The following is an 18,589-nucleotide window of genomic DNA, read 5'->3' on the forward strand; positions in this document are numbered from 1 at the left end:
GCAGCGTCCCTTTTGTCTGAAGAGTGGCTCCTGCCCCCCCTTTTGTAAGCCACCGAGGTAAATTATTTTTCTTTAAACGAATATGAAAGACTTGAAGCTAGTGGTATTGGAATGGTGGAAGTTTCAAGTATTTTTTTTTCTTTGTCAAAGTGGAGTGAATTTCTAACTGATGAATGAGGAGAAAACCTTTATAAATTTAATCCCAGTTCCTTGCCCATCCCTGTTCCTGTCCTCTTTCCTTCCTTCTCCATCCTTTTGGTTCCTTTGTTTGGGGCCTGAACCTGCTGCTTTGAACACTTATAAATCTTGAATCTGTCTGATCTTTAGGAGACAGGCCAGAGGCCGCGCGTCACCGTGTGTAATTTAAAGCTGCAGGGCTAAAAGCATTTGCAGAGGTTTGAAGGACCCAGTTCTGACCTGACCAAAAGAGCACATTGGAACAGACCTTCTCGAGTCTCCTTCAAGCCCTGGGAGGATGGTGATGAGAGCAGACACACCAAGTAATTTATGGGCTCCGTTTGCTCCCAGTCTCCTCAGCACCTGGTCCCCTTAGAAATGAGTCATGTACTGCCACCTTGTGGCAGATTCTGGCAGCTGCAGCCTGACTGTCTTGGACCGTCCAATCTGGTGTTCAGCTGGTGTCTGATCCAAGATGATTTGCCTTGTATCCAGATTTAGTAGGTAGTGATAACAGGAGGGGATTCTCTTGAGTCACTACTGTTGCTTTGATAACTTGATCATGTTAAGAAATAGGTCTCAGGTGAGAGAAGATGGCTTTCTTTTACTTTCTTGTTCTGTGCATTTTGGGGGTATGGGGTGTTTTTTGTTTTGTTTGGATTTGGTTTGTTTTGATCTGGGATATGTGAGAGTTTAGGAAAGAAACCTGAGATCCAGTCACACGTGGTGGCACATGCATGTAACTCCAGCTGCTTGGGACGCTGAGGCAGGAGATCATAAGTTTGAGGCCAGCCTCTGCAACTTAGCGACACCCTGTCTCAAAATAAAAAGGATGTAGGTCCATGGCAAAGTGCTCCTGGGTGCAATCCCTAGTACCAAAAATAAAATACAAAATAAGTAAATAAAAATGTTTAAAGGACTGGGAAGGGGAGTGGAGCTCTGTGGCAGAGCATTTACCTAGCATGTGTGAGGCTCTGGATTCAATCCCCAATGCAAATAGTAATAACAACAACAACAATAAGCCTGTGTTTTTTTGTTGGGGAACATGGAAGGAGGGTAAGGTTCTGACCTTTCTTTGGCTGCATTCAGTTCCTAGGCTTTTCTGCTCTCGTGTCCTGTGTGGCATTCTGGGCAGGTGATGCTCTTTATAAGAGCTGTGTCAGGGTCTGCACTTGGACTGCCTTCCCTACAATACCCAGTCTTGAGAACTGAGTTCTGATGCGTCACCTGCCCCTGGTCCCATTCCGGGGATGTGCACATGGCACCTGTGTGCCATTTGGATTGATATGTTCCCCTAGTGAGCCAATAGAGACATTCTCACTTACCTTTCTCTCACTTAAAGCCACTGATACTCAGTAGGATTTGGATCAGAGAAGCAGAAGGAATGAAAGGTAGAGGAAGGTGCTGTTTCAGTCTCTTGTGTTGTTGGGAAGCTGGCCACAGGCCTTCAGATGGCCCTCTGCAGCACCTTGGGGCTGCTGTGCCTTGTTCCATTTTTCATCATCAAATGATGGTGCAATTTATGTAACAGGGACTTTGCTTAGTACTCTGAAAACAGTATCTTTAAGGAGGGTATGTCACCATCTTACTGAAGAGGAAGCTAAGTTTCTGGGGGCTGAGTAATTCACCTCAGCTCATGGGTGTGGTAAGGACCTGAGCCAGAATCAGAACCACTCTGGCTCCAGATTGCAGCCCCTGCACGTTTGGTATATGCCGCATGCCGCGCAGTGTGCCACATAAAAGTGATTTGCTTTGTTTTAGGTGATTGTTTCTAAACTTGCTTTTCCCATTTGGTTGAGTATATAACAAAAGAAAGCTATTGTCCCAGGGCTTTTAGGCATCTCTAAGAGGAAAATGGAACAGTAGATAGCCTTTGCCCTCTGGCCCACTTTGGTTTCTGACAATTAGAATGGAGGCACGTGTTTAACTGGAAGAGGATTCCTTTGTTTGATGCCATTAACATATGCCAAGTAATAATTGGAGGGACACCTTTTTCTGTAGGCATTTGGAATGCCTGGGCATATTGGTAGACAGAACAGAAGGGACTAGAGATCTGTGAAGCAGAGAGAAGGGTTTGTTTAGAATACAGGAAGGGCTGAGCTGGAGGTGCCGGGAAAGTGCTGGCCTGCCCACCCAAGGTCCTGGCTTGGATCCCTAGTACTGCTCAACCCTGCAAAAACTGAAAATGCCAATGTGGAGGAGGTGGGGTCCTCTCTACCCACTGCACTGTCTAGACAGTGCTGTCAGTGTGAGAACTGGCTCGGAGGTTCCTGGACTTTTCTGTGGGGCTTCAGCAAGCTGCAGGACTTGGTCAGTCTGGTGGGAAGACTACACGAGAGCGATGGAGGGAAATGCGGCTGGTGAGCCAAGAAAGGACAGGTTTAGATAGAGGAAGACACCGGCTAGCTGAGGAGCTGCCACAGCGCATAGCAGTCAGCCTTGCTCCCCTCCTGATTCCAGGGGATACGGCCATGGGACAAGTCACAGAATAGTGGAGTTGGGTCCAATGTATCTCTCCTGGTAGGGCTGGGTATCCCAGACAATTTACTGCAGATGATCACCTTCCCAACCCAGCTTCTGCTGATCTTTTGTTCTTTGTAATCCTGCACAGCAGCTAACAAAGTTCAAGTAGACATTCAAATATTTTTTATTAATTTATCACACCTGTGTGTTGTATTTTGAGGCCAGGGATCATAAACATCTAGTATGTTGCTAGTACATGTTTATGAACTTCCACAGCACTAAGTCAGTCGTTTTCAAAACACAAACATTTGAAAAAGGGTGACATCAGTATCATCACCAATAATTTTTGAAAGCACACATCTGTCGTCAGTGGCCATGCTCCTCTGTCAGTGCGGAGGCGCACATGTGGGAATCTCTGCACCAGGCTTGTCCATGCTGACCCTTCTCATGAAATTTGAGTTTGACGTGAGCCCAGGTGGAATTGGCAGGGAGCTCTGGCAGAAAGTCAGAGTTAGTCTGACTTCCCCTCCGTGTGCTTTGTCATTTTCCTTGATTCCTGGAGGTATCTGTGCAGAGATTGAGTTAAATGGAAAACAAATGCTGCGCCACTTCAGGGCAAGGCCCTGCGGTGTGCAGGAGAGGGGACTATGGGAAGGGAAGAAGGGCCAGGTGCACTGGGTGACTGAGGTAGGCACCATCTTGTGAGCTATGGACTGCTGTCATTCTAGTGGTGCGTGGGGCTTTAAGTGAAATGGGGGTGCACGTGTATAATAATGCATATATTAAGGACTGCGCCTTTTCTCATGAAGCAACAAATTAACAATTTTGAATTAAGCAAGGGCAAATTATATATATAATTTAAATCAGGAAAGCCGCATCACTGTCTTCACTGATATGTTTGGAGGATTGGCATGAAATATTTACTTGGAGACTGTGATATACTTGGGGGGGCGCTCTATGGGCCACCCCCGGGAGTAGTGGAATGGCCATTTTCTTTGCGCTGTCCACCTGCCTCAGGAGTGGGGTACGGCAGAGATGGCTTGGTTGGAGGCTTGTCGGCAGGAGGAGGAGCAAGGTCTTTCTGAGAGCAGATAGCAGATGCCTACAGAGTGCCCGTGCTGCAAGCTACCGTCCTAGCAAACTGAATGCCCCGCACAGACCATTTGCAGGTTTAGTACTCTCCTTTGTACTGTTTGCCCAAATGCCATCATGAAAGACCACGCTCTGTGTTGCAGTCCTGAGAGAAGCGTACGTGGGGAACTGAGGGCACACATGGGTCCTCACATCTGTCTGGGGCTGCATTGTTATACATGTGCACTCCCATTTCACTTAAAGCCCCACCCACCCCTTGAATGACAGCAGTTCACAGCTCGCAAGTCGTTGCCTACTTCAGTCTCCCTGGAAGACTCATATGATAAAAAAGCTGGATTCCAGCACACACACACACACATTCTATCTTTATGGAAAATGGCTGCTAATCCATGATCATTTTTTTTCCAGAAACAGGTTTTATGATAATATAGTAAAAATATTAAATTAGAAAATGCCTCACTAAGGGTTATAAAACCTTACTACACTAGAGATAGGTAATTATCCCCTCTACAGCCTAAATGACAGTTTAAAAGAAATAAAAATGTTAGTGCTCATTACTTGCTTTTGTAGGTTGCAATAAAGGGTAAGTTAAATTTTAATTCAAGGAAGAGCCCCGGCTATCGACCTTCTACCTCAGGTCCAAGTCCTGTTAATTACTCTGTCGCTTATTCTCCTACATGATACTAACATTAATACATTTTCTACAGTGGACATTCCCACTGGCCATTGAGACCCATAGTGTGGAGGGGGAGGGGAGACAAATCAGGAAAGGTACTTCAGATCAGTGATTCAGATCTTGATTCTTAATGTGATGGGGAGCAGGAATTATTTTTTAAAGAAAACCAAGTTCATTATGCATAGCCTTAAGGGAACCTCAAGTATTAAACTCGACACTTACCCTGGAGAATCAGAGGAAGACAAGGTTAACCTGAAGGATTGATAGTCTGGCCCTCTGCACAGCCAAATCCTAGTTAGGGAAGAAGTGCTGCAGTAGAAGCCATCTGCCGCCTCATCTCCAGCTTTTGCTTGCCTGGTTTCTAGTTTTGTTTTCCTTGGGAAGGTGTGAGGGATTTGGATGTGCTTTCTTTCTTTTCAGATGTTTTGATCTTTCCCTCTGCACTGACGCTAGACTTAGCACCTGTCTGGGTTTGGGGGAGCTCCTGGGCTCTCTACACTTCAGTCTTACTTGGTGTGTGAAGACTTTCCAAATTGAAGATAGGTACAGACTTCGATGGAGTCAGTTTCCAAAGTAGAACACGCCTGTGCTGGAGGTACAGGCCTCCCTCTGCTCAGCCTTCTACAGTTGCCCTTCAGCTAGTGCAAAGCTTGCTGTGAGCCCATCTCTAGAGTGCCCTGGTCCTCACCCTGGACTAGGAAAGTTCCAGGGCCTCAGGCACAGGCCCATTTGGACCTATGGTCCAGGAATTGAGAAAGGCCAAGGACTGGACTGAAAATGTGTGGGTCAGATGGCTTCCAGGTCTTTATTTTCAACCAAACTATAGGAGAATGTGAGTTGAGTTGTCAGTTGATAGATTGTTAAAGGTTAATTTTGGTGACAAAACTCCCATTCCTGTCTGGGCACAGTGGCATGCCTGTAATCCCAACTATATGGAGACTAAGGCAGGAGGAGCCCAAGTTCAAGGCTGACCTGGACAACTTAGTGAGACCCTGTCTCAAAATAATATAAAAAGGGCCTGGGATATAATTCAGTGGTAGAATACTCCTGGGTTCAATCTTCAGTACATTAAAAATTAAAAAGAAAAAAAAATCCCATTCTTTTCTGCTTGTTCATATGACAGGATTTCTCAGGACATACATCTACAAAAAATAAGACTACAGTTGATGCCGAGCCCTTTTTCATTCTAATGATAGATGATATTCACCCATAGATCCATGAACACTCAACAGGGAAAGCTTCGTTCATATGTTTTAAGAACTGTGATTCCGGGCTGGGGATGTGGCTCAAGCGGTAGCGCGCTTGCCTGGCATGTGTGCGGCCCGGGTTCGATCCTCAGCACCACATACCAACAAAGATGTTGTGTCCGCCGAGAACTAAAAAATAAATATTAAAAAAAAAAAAACAAAACTGTGATTCCAGTAACACTTTATACATTTATATTAAATTTTCACTAAAATTGTAATACACTGTTAGTATTGTTAATATATATATATATATATATATATATATAGAGAGAGAGAGAGAGAGAGAGAGAGAGAGAGAGAGAGAGATTGTATCCTAATAATAATTGTAAGGATAAACCAATCCAGAACAGAATTTCAGTTACTTGAAGACTTATCTCAAGAAATTAAAATATTTTCATTTTTATATTTTAAATTTTGAAAATTTCAGATGTTTTCCATTTACTTATTTTTGTGGCCAAAAAGTATAATAGGGTAATCAATGAAAGAACAATTATATTACAACAAAAATCTATAGGGAAAAGTCAAGTGGAAATGTCAACCTGTTTTTGAAAAAAAAGATGCTGTAAAATTTCTAAGTTAGAGGGTTTGATTATGTGTTATTTAAATAAATGATAATGGGTATCCAGTCACTGTGGCATAGAGGTTGCATTGAGAGCATTACAAAAGGGTCATGACTTTTAAAAGTTAATAATTAGAGCTTTCTCATAATTATATCCTTTGTGACTATGTAAATTTGCTGTGAAAAATTTCATATAGCAACTTAGAATGTGTGAGGGGTGAGAAGTTTTGTAAAAACTGTTTTCGGACTCTTGGGCTCTGTCCTCCCAGCGTGCATGACCACCTAGGAATGCAAAGTCTTGAACCTTGGATGGGCTGGGCTGAGTCAGCAGCTGGAGTCTAGGCAGGTCCTTATCTGGAGCTGCTCCTGGTCCCCAAGGAGGGCTTGCTTGGTCTGCCTCTAGAGCTGGGGCCCAGGGAGGAGCCGGAAGCACCAGAGGCAGCAGGAGGCCATCGCATTGCTCTTGGTGAGGGATGGTGTGATCTGAAATAGTGAGGGCCTGGAGGGCAGCAGGGCTTGGGTGCTTTGCAGGTGCACGTGGCCGCTGGCTGGTGGGTAGTGGGCGAGGAAGACTTCAAGTTGAAATTGCTTGAGGGTGTTTAGATTGGAATGATCCCTTATTTGTATTCTCCATCTCTCTCTCAAAATATTTTAAGAACCCAGACCACTCAGCTTCCCAGGTTGCTCTGCCACGAGCAGCTGCATATGTTTGTCAGCTTTGCGCACCTGAGTGTGAAATGATGTTCCATCAAAACATGGGTTCAGCATTTCACTCTCTGCTCCTGACACGTGAACCCCGCTGCGGACAGTAACTGCTGCCTTCGGCCCTGGCGTTGCACTGCTATTGCGGCGCAGAGTGGAAGCATTTGCTGGGGGTAATGATGGGGTCTGGTGCAGGCAAGCAAGGCGAGGCTGGAAAGGGGGAGACTTGAAGGCTAAATAGCACTGCGCCTCCGCTTCTCCCTCTCATCAGCCCGTGTCCTCTTAAAGTCATACTGTCCTTTCTGTCATGGCAACTCTCCCCTTCATGCCGTTTAATTTTTTTGTTGTTGAAATGGCTAGTGAGACTTGTTTTATTGGCAAATAGGCAGGCCCCGAGTGTGATGAAGTGAGGCCGGCAGGGCCTCGCTGCTCTCCTGTGATGGAGCTGGCGGCCGGGAGGGGAGCTGCCTGCACTCATTTGCATTTGGGCTGAGGCCGCTCTTCACCTTTGTGGGGCTGTCTGGGCTGTGGAGAGCGAGGCAGACAGATGTGTGTGGCAGGGAACAAAAGAGGCTGGAGCTCAGGGTGAGCCTGCTCTTTGTCTGCAGGCCGTGGGGCTGGTTGGCGGTTGGGGAAGGGTGGCAGCAAATACTCGCCGTAAAATGGCTGTAGTAAAACTGGGACCCGCTGTTTTCTAACCCACGCGCTCCCTGCCTCCCTGTGGCTCCCCAACATGAAAGGCTAGTTTAGATTTCTGTTTTCTTCTTTAAGGTTTTCACTTTTTTAAGGCTTTGGTATGGCATTCCCATCTCCCATGTCCTGATTATGGTGCTTCTGTTCCTCTCCGTCACTAAAAACAGGGTAACTTTTAAAAAAGACTAATGAATTTTTGGGTTGAATTCTTGTGAAAAAGAGCTTTTGAACGATGGAGGTTTTTGTTTGTAAAGTCAGGTTTGCCAGTGATGGCTCTCAGCACTTTTAAAAGCCTATTTCTTGACAAGATGGCAGACGGTATTTTCAGTCAGATCTGAAAATATCAGAGCTGCCATGGCCTCTTACCGGGCTGCTGACTCCCTGGTCAGCTGCGTGCCTGCCTCAGTTGGCTGTGCCCCTGGGGCCCTCTCATCTCACATGGGTCCCACTTGCTTGGAGCCTCGAGGCCCCTCCTGACTGTAGGGCGAGCTGCATGGTATGCACAGGGGAGAGGGCCCTGCAGCGTCCATCCTGCAGTGGGCAGGGTCCCTCCGCACACACCCTTGAGATTTTCCAGTCCTTGGCAGATGGCTTTGGCCAGATGTGTATGTGTTCCACTTAGTAACAGAGACAGAGGTTGGGTGTGGTAATTGACTGTATTTTCAGGAACCCAAGACTGACATCTTAGGAGTTTTTAAAATGTCAAAACCCAACTTTTGAAATAAATTAGCCAATCAAATTATTTATTAGATTGAGACTAGAGAAGCTGCCGGGGAATGGGGAAGGTCTTGGGTCTACGCCTGAACTACTGCACATGTGATAGTAATTGGAATCTTGTTGCTGGGTCATTTTCATTGTTTTTCAAGTACTGCCAAGTCCAAGAAAATGTATGAAAACTAAATTATATCCCCCTACATCCCATGTCTGATTGAATCCTCCTCATGGCGTGGCCGTCTCATACATCCTATTAAAATATTCAATCTTGTTTTCTTACTTGAAGAGCCTGTCTGTAAAGGGCAGACTTAGAGAAAACTCATTCCCTAGAGACAGGGTATCCAGGCACACTGGACTGTTTACATATTTTACTATTTGATTGGCTGCGTCTGGATTTCTTCCTCTCGTTGTATTTGTGAATAAGAGCTGTGAGGTGCATTTTTTAATTACATGGCTGTGTTTTCAATGGAAGGAGCAGATGAGAGTATTCCCAGCTTCTTAGTTTCTTTTAACCTTGAGAAGTTAACTGGTGTGTTAACCAATTTGTTTTGTTTGTCTTCTAGGACAGAGTTGTATCGATCTCTTTTTGGCCAGCTCAACCCTCCTGACGCCGGCCTTGGGGATTGACGTTGTCGCTGTCTCCTTTGCCCTGGGCCTCCCTGCACCCCGCCAGTCCTGCCGGCTGCTCACCCAGGAGGCAGCTGTGATTCCATGGGGCTGAGCGGCCAGGGAATCCCTGGGAAGGTGCTCTGCCGGGAACGTGTGCCTAGTGCCTGCAAGGGCACCTCCCCGTGTCCTTTAACCATCACAAATAAAGACTATTGTCACTGCTGCTGCCACGTGTGATTTCTTAAGCAGCACACAGTAAGTGTGATTTAAGTCTGTAGCAGGAAGACTCCTTTGTTGGGAGGGGTTTTATTTTTTCCTAGTTAAACGGCCCCCTCTTACAATATAAGCCCATTCGTCCTAATGGACCCTTAGGTGGTTTCTGGTTTGGGGCTGTTGTGAGTAATGCTGTGGTGAGCATGGACGTGCAGGTGTCCTTTCAACTTTTTTTTTTTTCTTCTTTTGCAGTACTAGGGATTGAACCCAGGACCTTGGTGCATGCTAGGCAATCGCCGAGCTGTATTCTCAGTTCTCATTTTTTATTTTGAGAGAGGGCCTCACAGTTGCTGGCCTGTTCTAAACTCCCAAACCGCCTGCCTCCGCCTCCTGAACAGCTGGGATCACAGGCATTCGCCATCACAGCTGGCTCCCTTCAAAATGTCTTTTTTTTTTTTTTTTAAGAGAGAGAGAGAGAGAGGAGAGAGAGAGAAAGAGAGAATTTTTAATATTTATTTTTTAGTTCTTGGCAGACACAACATCTTTGTTGGTATGTGGTACTGAGGATCGAACCCGGGCCGCACGCATGCCAGGCGAGTGCGCTACCGCTTGAGCCTCATCCCCAGCCCTCAAAATGTCTTTTGAGTCTATACCCAGAAGTGGGCTTGCTAGTCATAGGAGGTCTGTTTTTCCTGGGCTTTGGTGAGGGGTGTGTTTGTGTGTGTGTGGTGCTGGGCTCAGAGGCAGAGCCTCCACATGCCGAGCATGCACTCCGTTACTGAGCTGTACCCCAGCCCTATTTAAGTTTCTTGAGACCTCTTCTGTCCCCATAATGGCTATGCTAATTTACATGCCCATCAAAAGAGTGGAAGGCTCCCTTTTCTCCCCATTTTTTCCAACACTTGTTATCTTTCAAGTTCTTTATAACAGCAAATTAACAGGTATGGGGTGATATTTCAGTGTGGTTTTGTGGGTTTTGGGCTTTTCCAGTTCAGGGGTAGCACCCAGGGCCTCAGGCAGAGCAGGCAGTGCCTCCCCCCCTCCCCCTGCTGACCTACACTCTGAGCCCTGCATCATTTTAGTCTCTACTTTTCATCTTGTGTTTCTTTGATTTATTTGCATTTTCTACTTGCCTCCTATTATCCTTTCAATGTCCCCAGTCTTTCCTGTCTTGTCTGCCAATATGAAGTCTTATTTTCCCCATCAGATTATTCACTTCTGGAGGGCCAGGATGGCTATGTGCCTCATTTGTTTCATGACAACATATGTCACATGTCTGGGTCACTTTTCTTTACTTCCCCCTGAATTGCCGACTGAAGCAGGGCATCCTATCACCGAACTACGTCCTCAACTTAGGGCCTCACTAAGTCACCCAGGGTAGCTTCAAATTTGAGATCCTCCTGCCTCAGCTTCTAGAACAGCTGGAATTGCACTGTGCCAGGCTGGTTCTCACTTCTCAGTGTGGTTTTAATTTGCATTTCCCTAAGGATTAGTAACAGTAACGCTGAGCATTTCTTAATGAGTCTGTTAGAGTTTCGTATATCTTCTTCTGAGAAATTTCTGTTCATGTCCTTTGTCCATTTTTTTAAAAGGGTTATTTGTCTTTTTGCTGTTGAGTTGTTTGAATTTCCTGTGGATGGTTGGATAAATACAATGAGGCCTATATACACAATGGAATACTATTCAGCTTTTAAAAAGAAGGAAATTCTGTCATTTGTGACAACATAGATGAACCTGGAGGATATTATACCAAGCTGAATAAGCTGGGCACAGAAAGACATATCACATGACTTCATGTGGAATCTAAAAAAGATGAACTCAGAAGTAAAGAGTAGAATGTTGGGGCTGGGGATGTGGCTCAAGCGGTAGCGCGCTCGCCTTGCATGCGTGCGGCCCGGGTTCGATCCTCAGCACCACATACCAACAAAGATGTTGTGTCTGCCGAGAACTAAAAAATAAATATTAAAAATTCTCTCTCTCTCTCTCTCCAAAAAAAAAAAAAGAGCCATCTCTACTTGGAGGTGACTCCTTAAAAAAAAAAAAAAAAAAAAGAGTAGAATGTTGGTCACCAGAGGCTGGGGGGTGGGGGGTGGGGGGCAGCTGGAGGACAGACTGGGGAGATTATTGGTCAAAGGGTACAAAGCATCAGGTGGAATAATTTTTGAGATCTATCACACAGCAGAGTGACTATGGTCATTAATAACATATGCCATATTTCAAAATAAGTAAATTTCAAGCTTCTCCCCACAAAGAAATGATAACCAAGGCAAGTGGTAGATATGTCAAATAGCTTGGTTCAGTCATCCCTCATTGTATACCTGCGTTAAATATCACATTTTACTCAATGTATACAATTAGGATTTTTCAGTTAAGAACAATATTAATTTTGGTGCTGGGTAATGGTGGTGTGTGCCTATAATCCCAACCACTTGGGAGGCTGAGGCAGGAGGATCAAAAATTGGAGGTCAGCCTGCCTGGGCAATTTAGCAAGAACCTGTCTCAAAAAAATAAGAAGTACTGGGGATGGAGCTCATCGGCAGAGCACTTGACTAGCACGTGTGAAGCCCCGAGTTAATCACTAGAACTGCAAAATGATAATAAGATTAATTTTGGAATGGGAATGGGGCTCAGGGGTAGAGCACTTGCCTGGTGTTCATGAGGCCCGGGGTTTGATCTCAAACTGAAAAAATATATATTCATTTTTAAAGAACTTCACAAAGGAAAGAATTCTGGGGCAGAATGCTACATGGGTGTATGTTCGCTGGTTTATTAGGACTCAGAACAGGGAACCCCCCCCCAAATCATAAGCTTTGCCCATGAGACTTTGGAACTTGGATATGTGCGAATTTGTTGCTCTGACTTTTCTTTTGTTTTGTCTTTTCACTTGCAAAGATTTTTCCAGGGTCCTTTCCCATTCTACCCATTCCTAAATCACTTTATTGAGATTAGCTGTGGTGTAAATCTAGCAGGAGGAGATGATTCACTTGTTTTTCATCCAAAGGTCAGAAGCTGGAAATTAAATCCCCATAAAGGGGATTTATTGGCCTGCTGTGGTCAGTATGCAATGAAGATCATTTTGCGTAAGTAATGTGCGCCTGGGTGGACCCGCGCATGGCACTGATCACCTCACAGCACAGGTCCTTTGCCCCAGTTTTTCATTTAAGGCTCTGGGTTTAGAGAGGTATTGAAGTCAGGCGACGGAGTGTAGTTGTGTAAAGTCAGGCTTTGATATTGTTTTAAAATTTCAAAATGCAGTGACAGATTTTGGGGCATGGGAATCCCACCTGTCATTGCCATGGTGGGCAGGGACTGCTGCTTGATGCTCGAAGACAACTCCAAACAGTGAATCTTGGCAATCCATGTCGCAGTTAGCTGAGCTCAGGATAGGGCATATTGGAGGGAGGAGAGTTTCTCCGCCTTCTTTTTGGCCCACGGTGCAGGTGGTTTGTCCCTCTGTCTCAGCAGCCACCTCTTGGACTCGACTATCAGGGATATGCGTCATCTTCATTTTGTCCCCATTTACCCCAAAGATCAATCAACAGAAATAGGAGAGTCCCCACATTCACCCCTTTCAAAACGATCCCTCTTTAAAATACAGAACATCCAGTCCTGTCACAGCCTAAGGATGTTGGGACACACACAAAACAGCCAGCAAGTAACTCTTCACGTGGAACTTTCTGGGAGCCTGATGCTCACCCACATTTCCAAAAGACAGAAGTCGCTCTCCATCTGATGGGGGAAAGGCTTAAACAGGTACTTCAAAATATGTGAAGTCCAGCAAGTTTAATTAAAATGAGTTAAAAACAGGAGAGATGAAAAAGAAGAACTGACAGGCTTTCACTGAAGGGAGCTTGCATTTTAAAATGCAGAGGGCCACCCTCCTTCCAGCCAAGAATAAATTGGAAACTATTTTAATTGACACGGATACTGCAATTCAACTGTTACTAGAAAGACAGATTAGTTGATTGATTTGCATTTTAATAAAACTAATACTTTACATTTTGGTAGCTAATGCTGATTTTTAAATGAGTTGAGAACAGTTATCAAGAGTTTCAATCCTGAGCTCTTTTTCAGTGTTGACTGAAGCATTCCTCTCTTTTGTGTGGAGTTTGCTGATTTTATTTTTGCCCAGCTGACTGCTTCACACACCCTGCTCAAACCACAGGCCTCCAAGATCTACAGGGACAGGGGCTACCCTCAGCCGAGCCGGGGACCCAGCTGGAGGATGCGCCCTACACACAGGCGAGGCAGAAAGGCTGGCTTCTTGTCTTACTTTATTTTTACCTTAAAAATTACAGACAGGTGGAAAAAAACAAAAATAATCCCACCACCCCGAAATGACCACTTGTTATTTTCCTTTTAGTGCTTCGCCATCCTCTGCCAGGTATAGGCACGATCAGAGCAGAGAGTCCTGGTGAGTCCCATGGGGAGAAGACGGGGAGCAGTTAGGTAGAGGCTGGATGGGGAGGGGCTCGTTGATGGTTATGGGTGATTTTGCAGACTGGGATTGAACCCAGGGCCTTGCATGCTGGCATGCACTCCCCCCACCACTGTAACTCCCAGCCCCTAAACTTGATTTTCACTTTTGGCTTATTTGAAAAATTTGAACTACCCTTTAGAAACAATAAAAACAGAATAACACATGGTTGGGGCTCCGTGTTCAGCATGCAAAAGGCCCTGGGGTCAGTCCCAGCACTGCAAAAACTAAGAAACCATAAAAACAAAATACCCTTGCAGCCATGCCTGCCCCTCCCACTCCCGTCACACTCATGGCACATAGGTGCTGCCAATGGACATAGCACTCTGTGGTTTAATATCAGTGGTACAGTGAAAGACAAACACGAGGCAGACATATCAGATACATTGTGTCCAGACACCATATTGCAATTGCTAATAATTCCATTCAGAGGACATATCACCAATGTTTAACCAAATCCCCCTGTTGCTGAACATTTGAATTATTTTCAGATTTTTGCTGTCATCATTAATGCTACAGGGAAACATTTGTGCATTAAAGCTTATTTATTGCATTTCTTGAAACTTGGTGGGTGTGTACATATGCCACTGGGGATTGAACCCAGGGGTGCTCTACCATGAACTGTTTCCAGCTCTTTTTAATTTTTTTAAAAATTTTGAGATGGGACCTTGCTAAGTTGCTAAGGCTGGCCTTAAACTTGGGATCCCTTGCCTCAACTTCCCAAGTAGCTGGGATTACAGGTGTGCACTACAGTGCCTGGCTTTTGGGAGGGAAAACTTTTGGTTTTCTTGGCATATTTTAGGAGTAAAGTGAACCAAGTGAAAGCGTAGATATTCTTTTTTAATATTTATTTTTTAGTTGTAGTTGGACACAATATCTTTATTTTATAGATTTATATGTGGTGCTGAGGATCAAACCCAGGGCCCTGTACATGCTAGGCAAGCGCTCTACTGCTGAGCCCCAGCCCCATCGATATTCTTTTTTATTTATTTTTTTAATATTGTTTTTTTAAAGAGAGAGTGAGAGAGAGAGAATTTTTTTAATATTTATTTTTTAGTTTTCGGCGGACACAACATCTTTGTATGTGGTGCTGAGGATCGAACCCCGGCTGCACGCATGCCAGGCGAGCGGCTACCGCTTGAGCCACATCCCCAGCCCTGATATTCTTTTTTTAAAAAAATATTTTTAGTTGTGGGCTGGGGTTGTCGCTCAGTGGTAGAGCGCTGACCTAGCACGTGCGGGGCCCTGGGTTCAATCCTCAGCACCATATAAAAATCAATAAAATAAAGATATTGTGTCCAACTACAACTAAAAAAATTTTTTTAATAAAAATAAATGTTTTTAGCTGTACACGGACGTAATATCTTTATTTCTTTATTTTCATGTGGTGCTGGGGTCGAACACAGTGCTCCACACGTGCTAGGCAAGCGCTCCACCACTGAGCTACAGCCCCTGCCCGAGTCTCAATATTCCTAAGGACCGTATCGTCGCACTTGTTCTGGGTTCTCTGCATTTGCCTGGGCAGGCAGCTCCGCAACCGAGGTTGTCAGGAAGCAGAGAGGAGACGGGTCTGGGTTTTGATCCAAGGGTTTATTTCTTGCTCCCCAGGGAACCCTTCAAATCAGCATCCTCCTGTGGGAGGATTAAAGAGCTGCCTGTGCTGAGCTTTGAGATGCTCCACTGAGAGACGGTGGATAAATGGAAAGTGACACCATCATCCCTGTCCCTGGCCCCCAGACTTCCGGCTGCTAGATCGCCTATAATTTGCTTTCCTTTCCATTCTCTGGTTTTAACACCTCCGTCCTAGGGATTCCCAGGCAGGTTTCCCTCATCTCGGAGGACTTAAAGAGTTCCTCTGGGCGGTTCTGTGCTTTGCATTTGGTGTATAGACATTTCTGTCAAGGACACTATCCGGGACCCATTATTGAACATCATTTGGAAGGCCTACGTGTCAGTAGAGGTCCCTGGGAAAGCCAGTAGCCACGGGCCTAGCAGACTGGCATCCCCAGTTTAGGAAAACGGCTTCCGTCCCAGGAGGACACAGGGGGACCCTGCAGGATGCTGGAACGGGGCAGGAGCGTGTGGTGAGACCCCCAAAGTAAGGAAGCAAAAGCAAAAGTAGACAAATGGATTAAACTGAAAAGCTTCTGCACAGCAAAGGAAACAACAGGGTGAAGAGACAACCTGGAGGGGTTTGTTTGGTTGGTTTTGAGATGGGATTTCACCATGGACTTAACTCCTGGGCCCAAGTGATCTCCTTCCTCCCAAGTAGCTGGGGCTGGGGGAACAAACCAACACATGCCACCAAGGCTCAATATCTAGAATACATAAGGCACTTAATAGCAATAATTATGATCTGATTGAAAAATGGGTGTGTGTAGCTCTGTGGTAGAGCAAGGGCTTAGCATGTCTGAGGCCCTGGGTTCTATCCACAACACACACATGCAAAATGAAGGCAGTAGACCTCAGCAGGCATTTCTCAAGAAAGAACATGCAGATGGCCAACAGTCATGAAAAATGCTCAATTCATCAGGGAAGTGCAAACCAAAACCGCCATGAGATGCCACCTCCTCCAGGTAGATCTGTTAGAAAGAGGTGACAGTGTGGTGGGGATGTGGAAAAAGGGAGCCCTGGCCTCTGGCTGGGGAGAATGAGATTACGATAGCCATTGTAGAAGAGTATGGAGCTTCCTTTAAAAATGGGAAATAAAACCCCCATCTGGTGTACATCCAAAGGAGAGGAAAGCGGCATCCAGGAAGCCAGCTGCCCTCTGGGTTCCTTGCCACTCTACTCAGCCAACTGTGGAGTCAACGGAAGTGCCCTCAACAGAAGAGTGGTGGACAACGTGTTCAAGTCCAGTGGAACACTATTCAGTCATAAAAAGGACAAAACCCTGTCACTTGTGACAACATGGATGAAGCTGAAGGCCCTTGTGTTAAGTAAAAGTAGCCAGACACAGAAACACAAGGACCACGTGACCTCTCTCATGGGAATCTGTAAAAGCCAACCCCATGGAAGCTGGGGACAGAAGCTGGCTGAAGAGGCTGGAAGGGCCGGGGCAGGAGGGACAGAGAGAGGTTCCAGCAACTGATGCCAAGTCACAGGAGCAAGAAACTCCCCTGAGCTCTTGCTCTAGAGGGTCACTGGTGATGACGGGAGGGCACTGTGGATGGCAAAAAGCCACAAGGATTTTGAATGTTTTCACCACAAAGAAATGAGGCATGTTTGGGAAGAGAGTTGTTCCCCCTGATTTGAAAGTTCCACCCCGTGAACAGAAGCACCTCAGGACGCCCCGCGGGTGTGGACAAATCCTGTGTGTCAATGGAGAGAAAGGTCAGTTAAAGCAGAATCACTGAAAGGTTCAAAAAGAAGTTCCTTTTCGAGGTCGAGGCTCCCAGGTCACACGCCCGCTGGCCCCTCCCCAGACGCTGCTGTCCTTCCTGTGACCCTTTCACCAGAGGAAGCTGAGCGGGGCCAATGTGACACTCCTTATGGACCTTGGTTCTGTTCCCCAGGACGGAGCAGTCACTCCATGTGGAACGTTGATGCCAGGATCGGTGTCACCCCTGGGCCAGGCTCATCCCAAACCATGAGCCTCGTTCCCCGTCGGTGCCTCTGCTGTCGCACGCCCGGGGTGGGGGTGGGGTGCTGCTGGAATTCAACGGAGCTGTTCCCCGGGAGCCGGGATGTTTGTTTCTAAACTTCTCTCCTCTTTCTCTGCCTCGTCTTACTTCCTCTTTCTCCATAACATTCCAAAAATAATTGCCACTGATCTGGCGAGTCCATTAACTCATTGTCCCCTCGGCGCGGGTCCAGGCCGCGGCACGTGCGCACAGGTCACCGTGTCCGGCGGCTCCTGGCCCCTCCTGTAATCCTGATCTGGCCCCTGCTCCTGGTGTCTGTGGATTTCCTTTCCGCACCTTCCTTGCGGGTGCGTGGGGCTTCCCAGCAGGTCACTGCCTCAGCGGCGTTTGAATTCCTGAGAAGCTGCCTGGGTTTATTCCCCTGGTTCGGGGTCCTCGGAGTTCATTTGCTCAAGGACACTGAATTCTCAGGAAAGAAAATTTAAAAGAATGTGGAGGAAAACAAGAAAGCCCATCCCAATCACTGATAGGATAGGAGAAGAATGTCAGGTCCCCAGCAGACAATGGGACAGTGACACAGAAGCAGCCTGCGCCTTCCACCCTCTCTTAGACAGGATTGGAAACGAGTGTCACCCCCGCCCCCGCAGGCCGCAGCAGAGCCGCAGCTGCTTCTCTTTGCGATTTGCCTTTCCCAGGTTAGGTACGTGCCCTGTGATCCAGGGCCAGGTTCTGCCAGTCCTGGACAGGCCTCGAGACATCTGGGTAGAGGACAGACGTGAATGAAAGGAGGAGAAGTGGAGAGAATAAACCTGCTAGGGTGTCACCTCAGGGTCCTCCTTAGGAACGTGAGCTAACCCAGTTTGGGGGTTACCCCTCCTCAACAGCTGTTTCTAGGCAAAGGCAGCTTCTGAGACTTGAGTTTAGCCCAGGTGTGAACTATTTGCCTGTTACTTACCCCACTTGACAGGCGCAGGCTGAGGCAGGTGACCCATCTCTAGGATGGCTGCTGCTGCCCTCCTCCTCTGCAGGTTCCACATACTCTAACATGGGTCTTGCCAAAGCCACTGCAACGCTGGAGTTACCCGTTAGTCCTGCTGCTACTCCGGGGGGACTGTGTGATTTTGTTGCTGTTCTTGTTTCGCAGGGCTGGGGACTGAACCCAGGACACCACACATGCAAGGCAAGTCCTCTACTACTGACCTTGAACTTGACAAAGTCCTTCTGCCTCAGCCTCCAGAGTCATTGGGATTATAGGAGGGAGCCCCGGTGCCTGACTCTGGAAGCCCAAGTTCTGAACCTATTTTCAGGTGTGGCGTAACCTTTGCAAGGTTCAGGTTCCCCAAGGCAAGAGCTCAGCCTAGCAGGACAGCAGCAGTCCTGGTG

At 46.5% G+C, this 18,589-nt stretch overlaps 2 protein-coding genes across 10 annotated transcripts in view; one reads left to right on the plus strand and one right to left on the minus strand.

The window, feature by feature from the left end:
- Aatf (apoptosis antagonizing transcription factor) overlaps nt 1-9,155 on the plus strand; it is a 110,220-nt gene extending 101,065 nt beyond the window's left edge. For both annotated transcript variants that reach the window (XR_013436178.1, XM_005321523.4), the window contains one exon: nt 8,887-9,155. Coding sequence is in view for 1 of the 2 variants with exons in the window: in XM_005321523.4 (XP_005321580.2) it covers nt 8,887-8,950 (64 nt within the window). In the remaining variant the exon portion in view is untranslated. The remainder of the gene's footprint in view (nt 1-8,886) is intronic.
- Acaca (acetyl-CoA carboxylase alpha) overlaps nt 2,807-18,589 on the minus strand; it is a 288,856-nt gene continuing 273,073 nt past the window's right edge. For 7 of the 8 annotated variants that reach the window (XM_078042389.1, XM_078042384.1, XM_078042383.1 and 4 more), the window contains one exon: nt 2,807-5,784. In XM_078042389.1, the coding sequence (XP_077898515.1) occupies nt 5,634-5,784 (151 nt within the window). In that variant the 3' untranslated portion in view covers nt 2,807-5,633. Of the gene's footprint in view, nt 5,785-13,402; nt 13,557-18,589 lie in introns of those variants that run through there. The other variant, XM_078042385.1, reaches the window with a different exon arrangement.

This window comes from Ictidomys tridecemlineatus, chromosome 3 (genome assembly GCF_052094955.1).
Source record: "Ictidomys tridecemlineatus isolate mIctTri1 chromosome 3, mIctTri1.hap1, whole genome shotgun sequence".
In the NCBI taxonomy this organism is placed as follows: Eukaryota; Metazoa; Chordata; class Mammalia; order Rodentia; family Sciuridae; genus Ictidomys; species Ictidomys tridecemlineatus.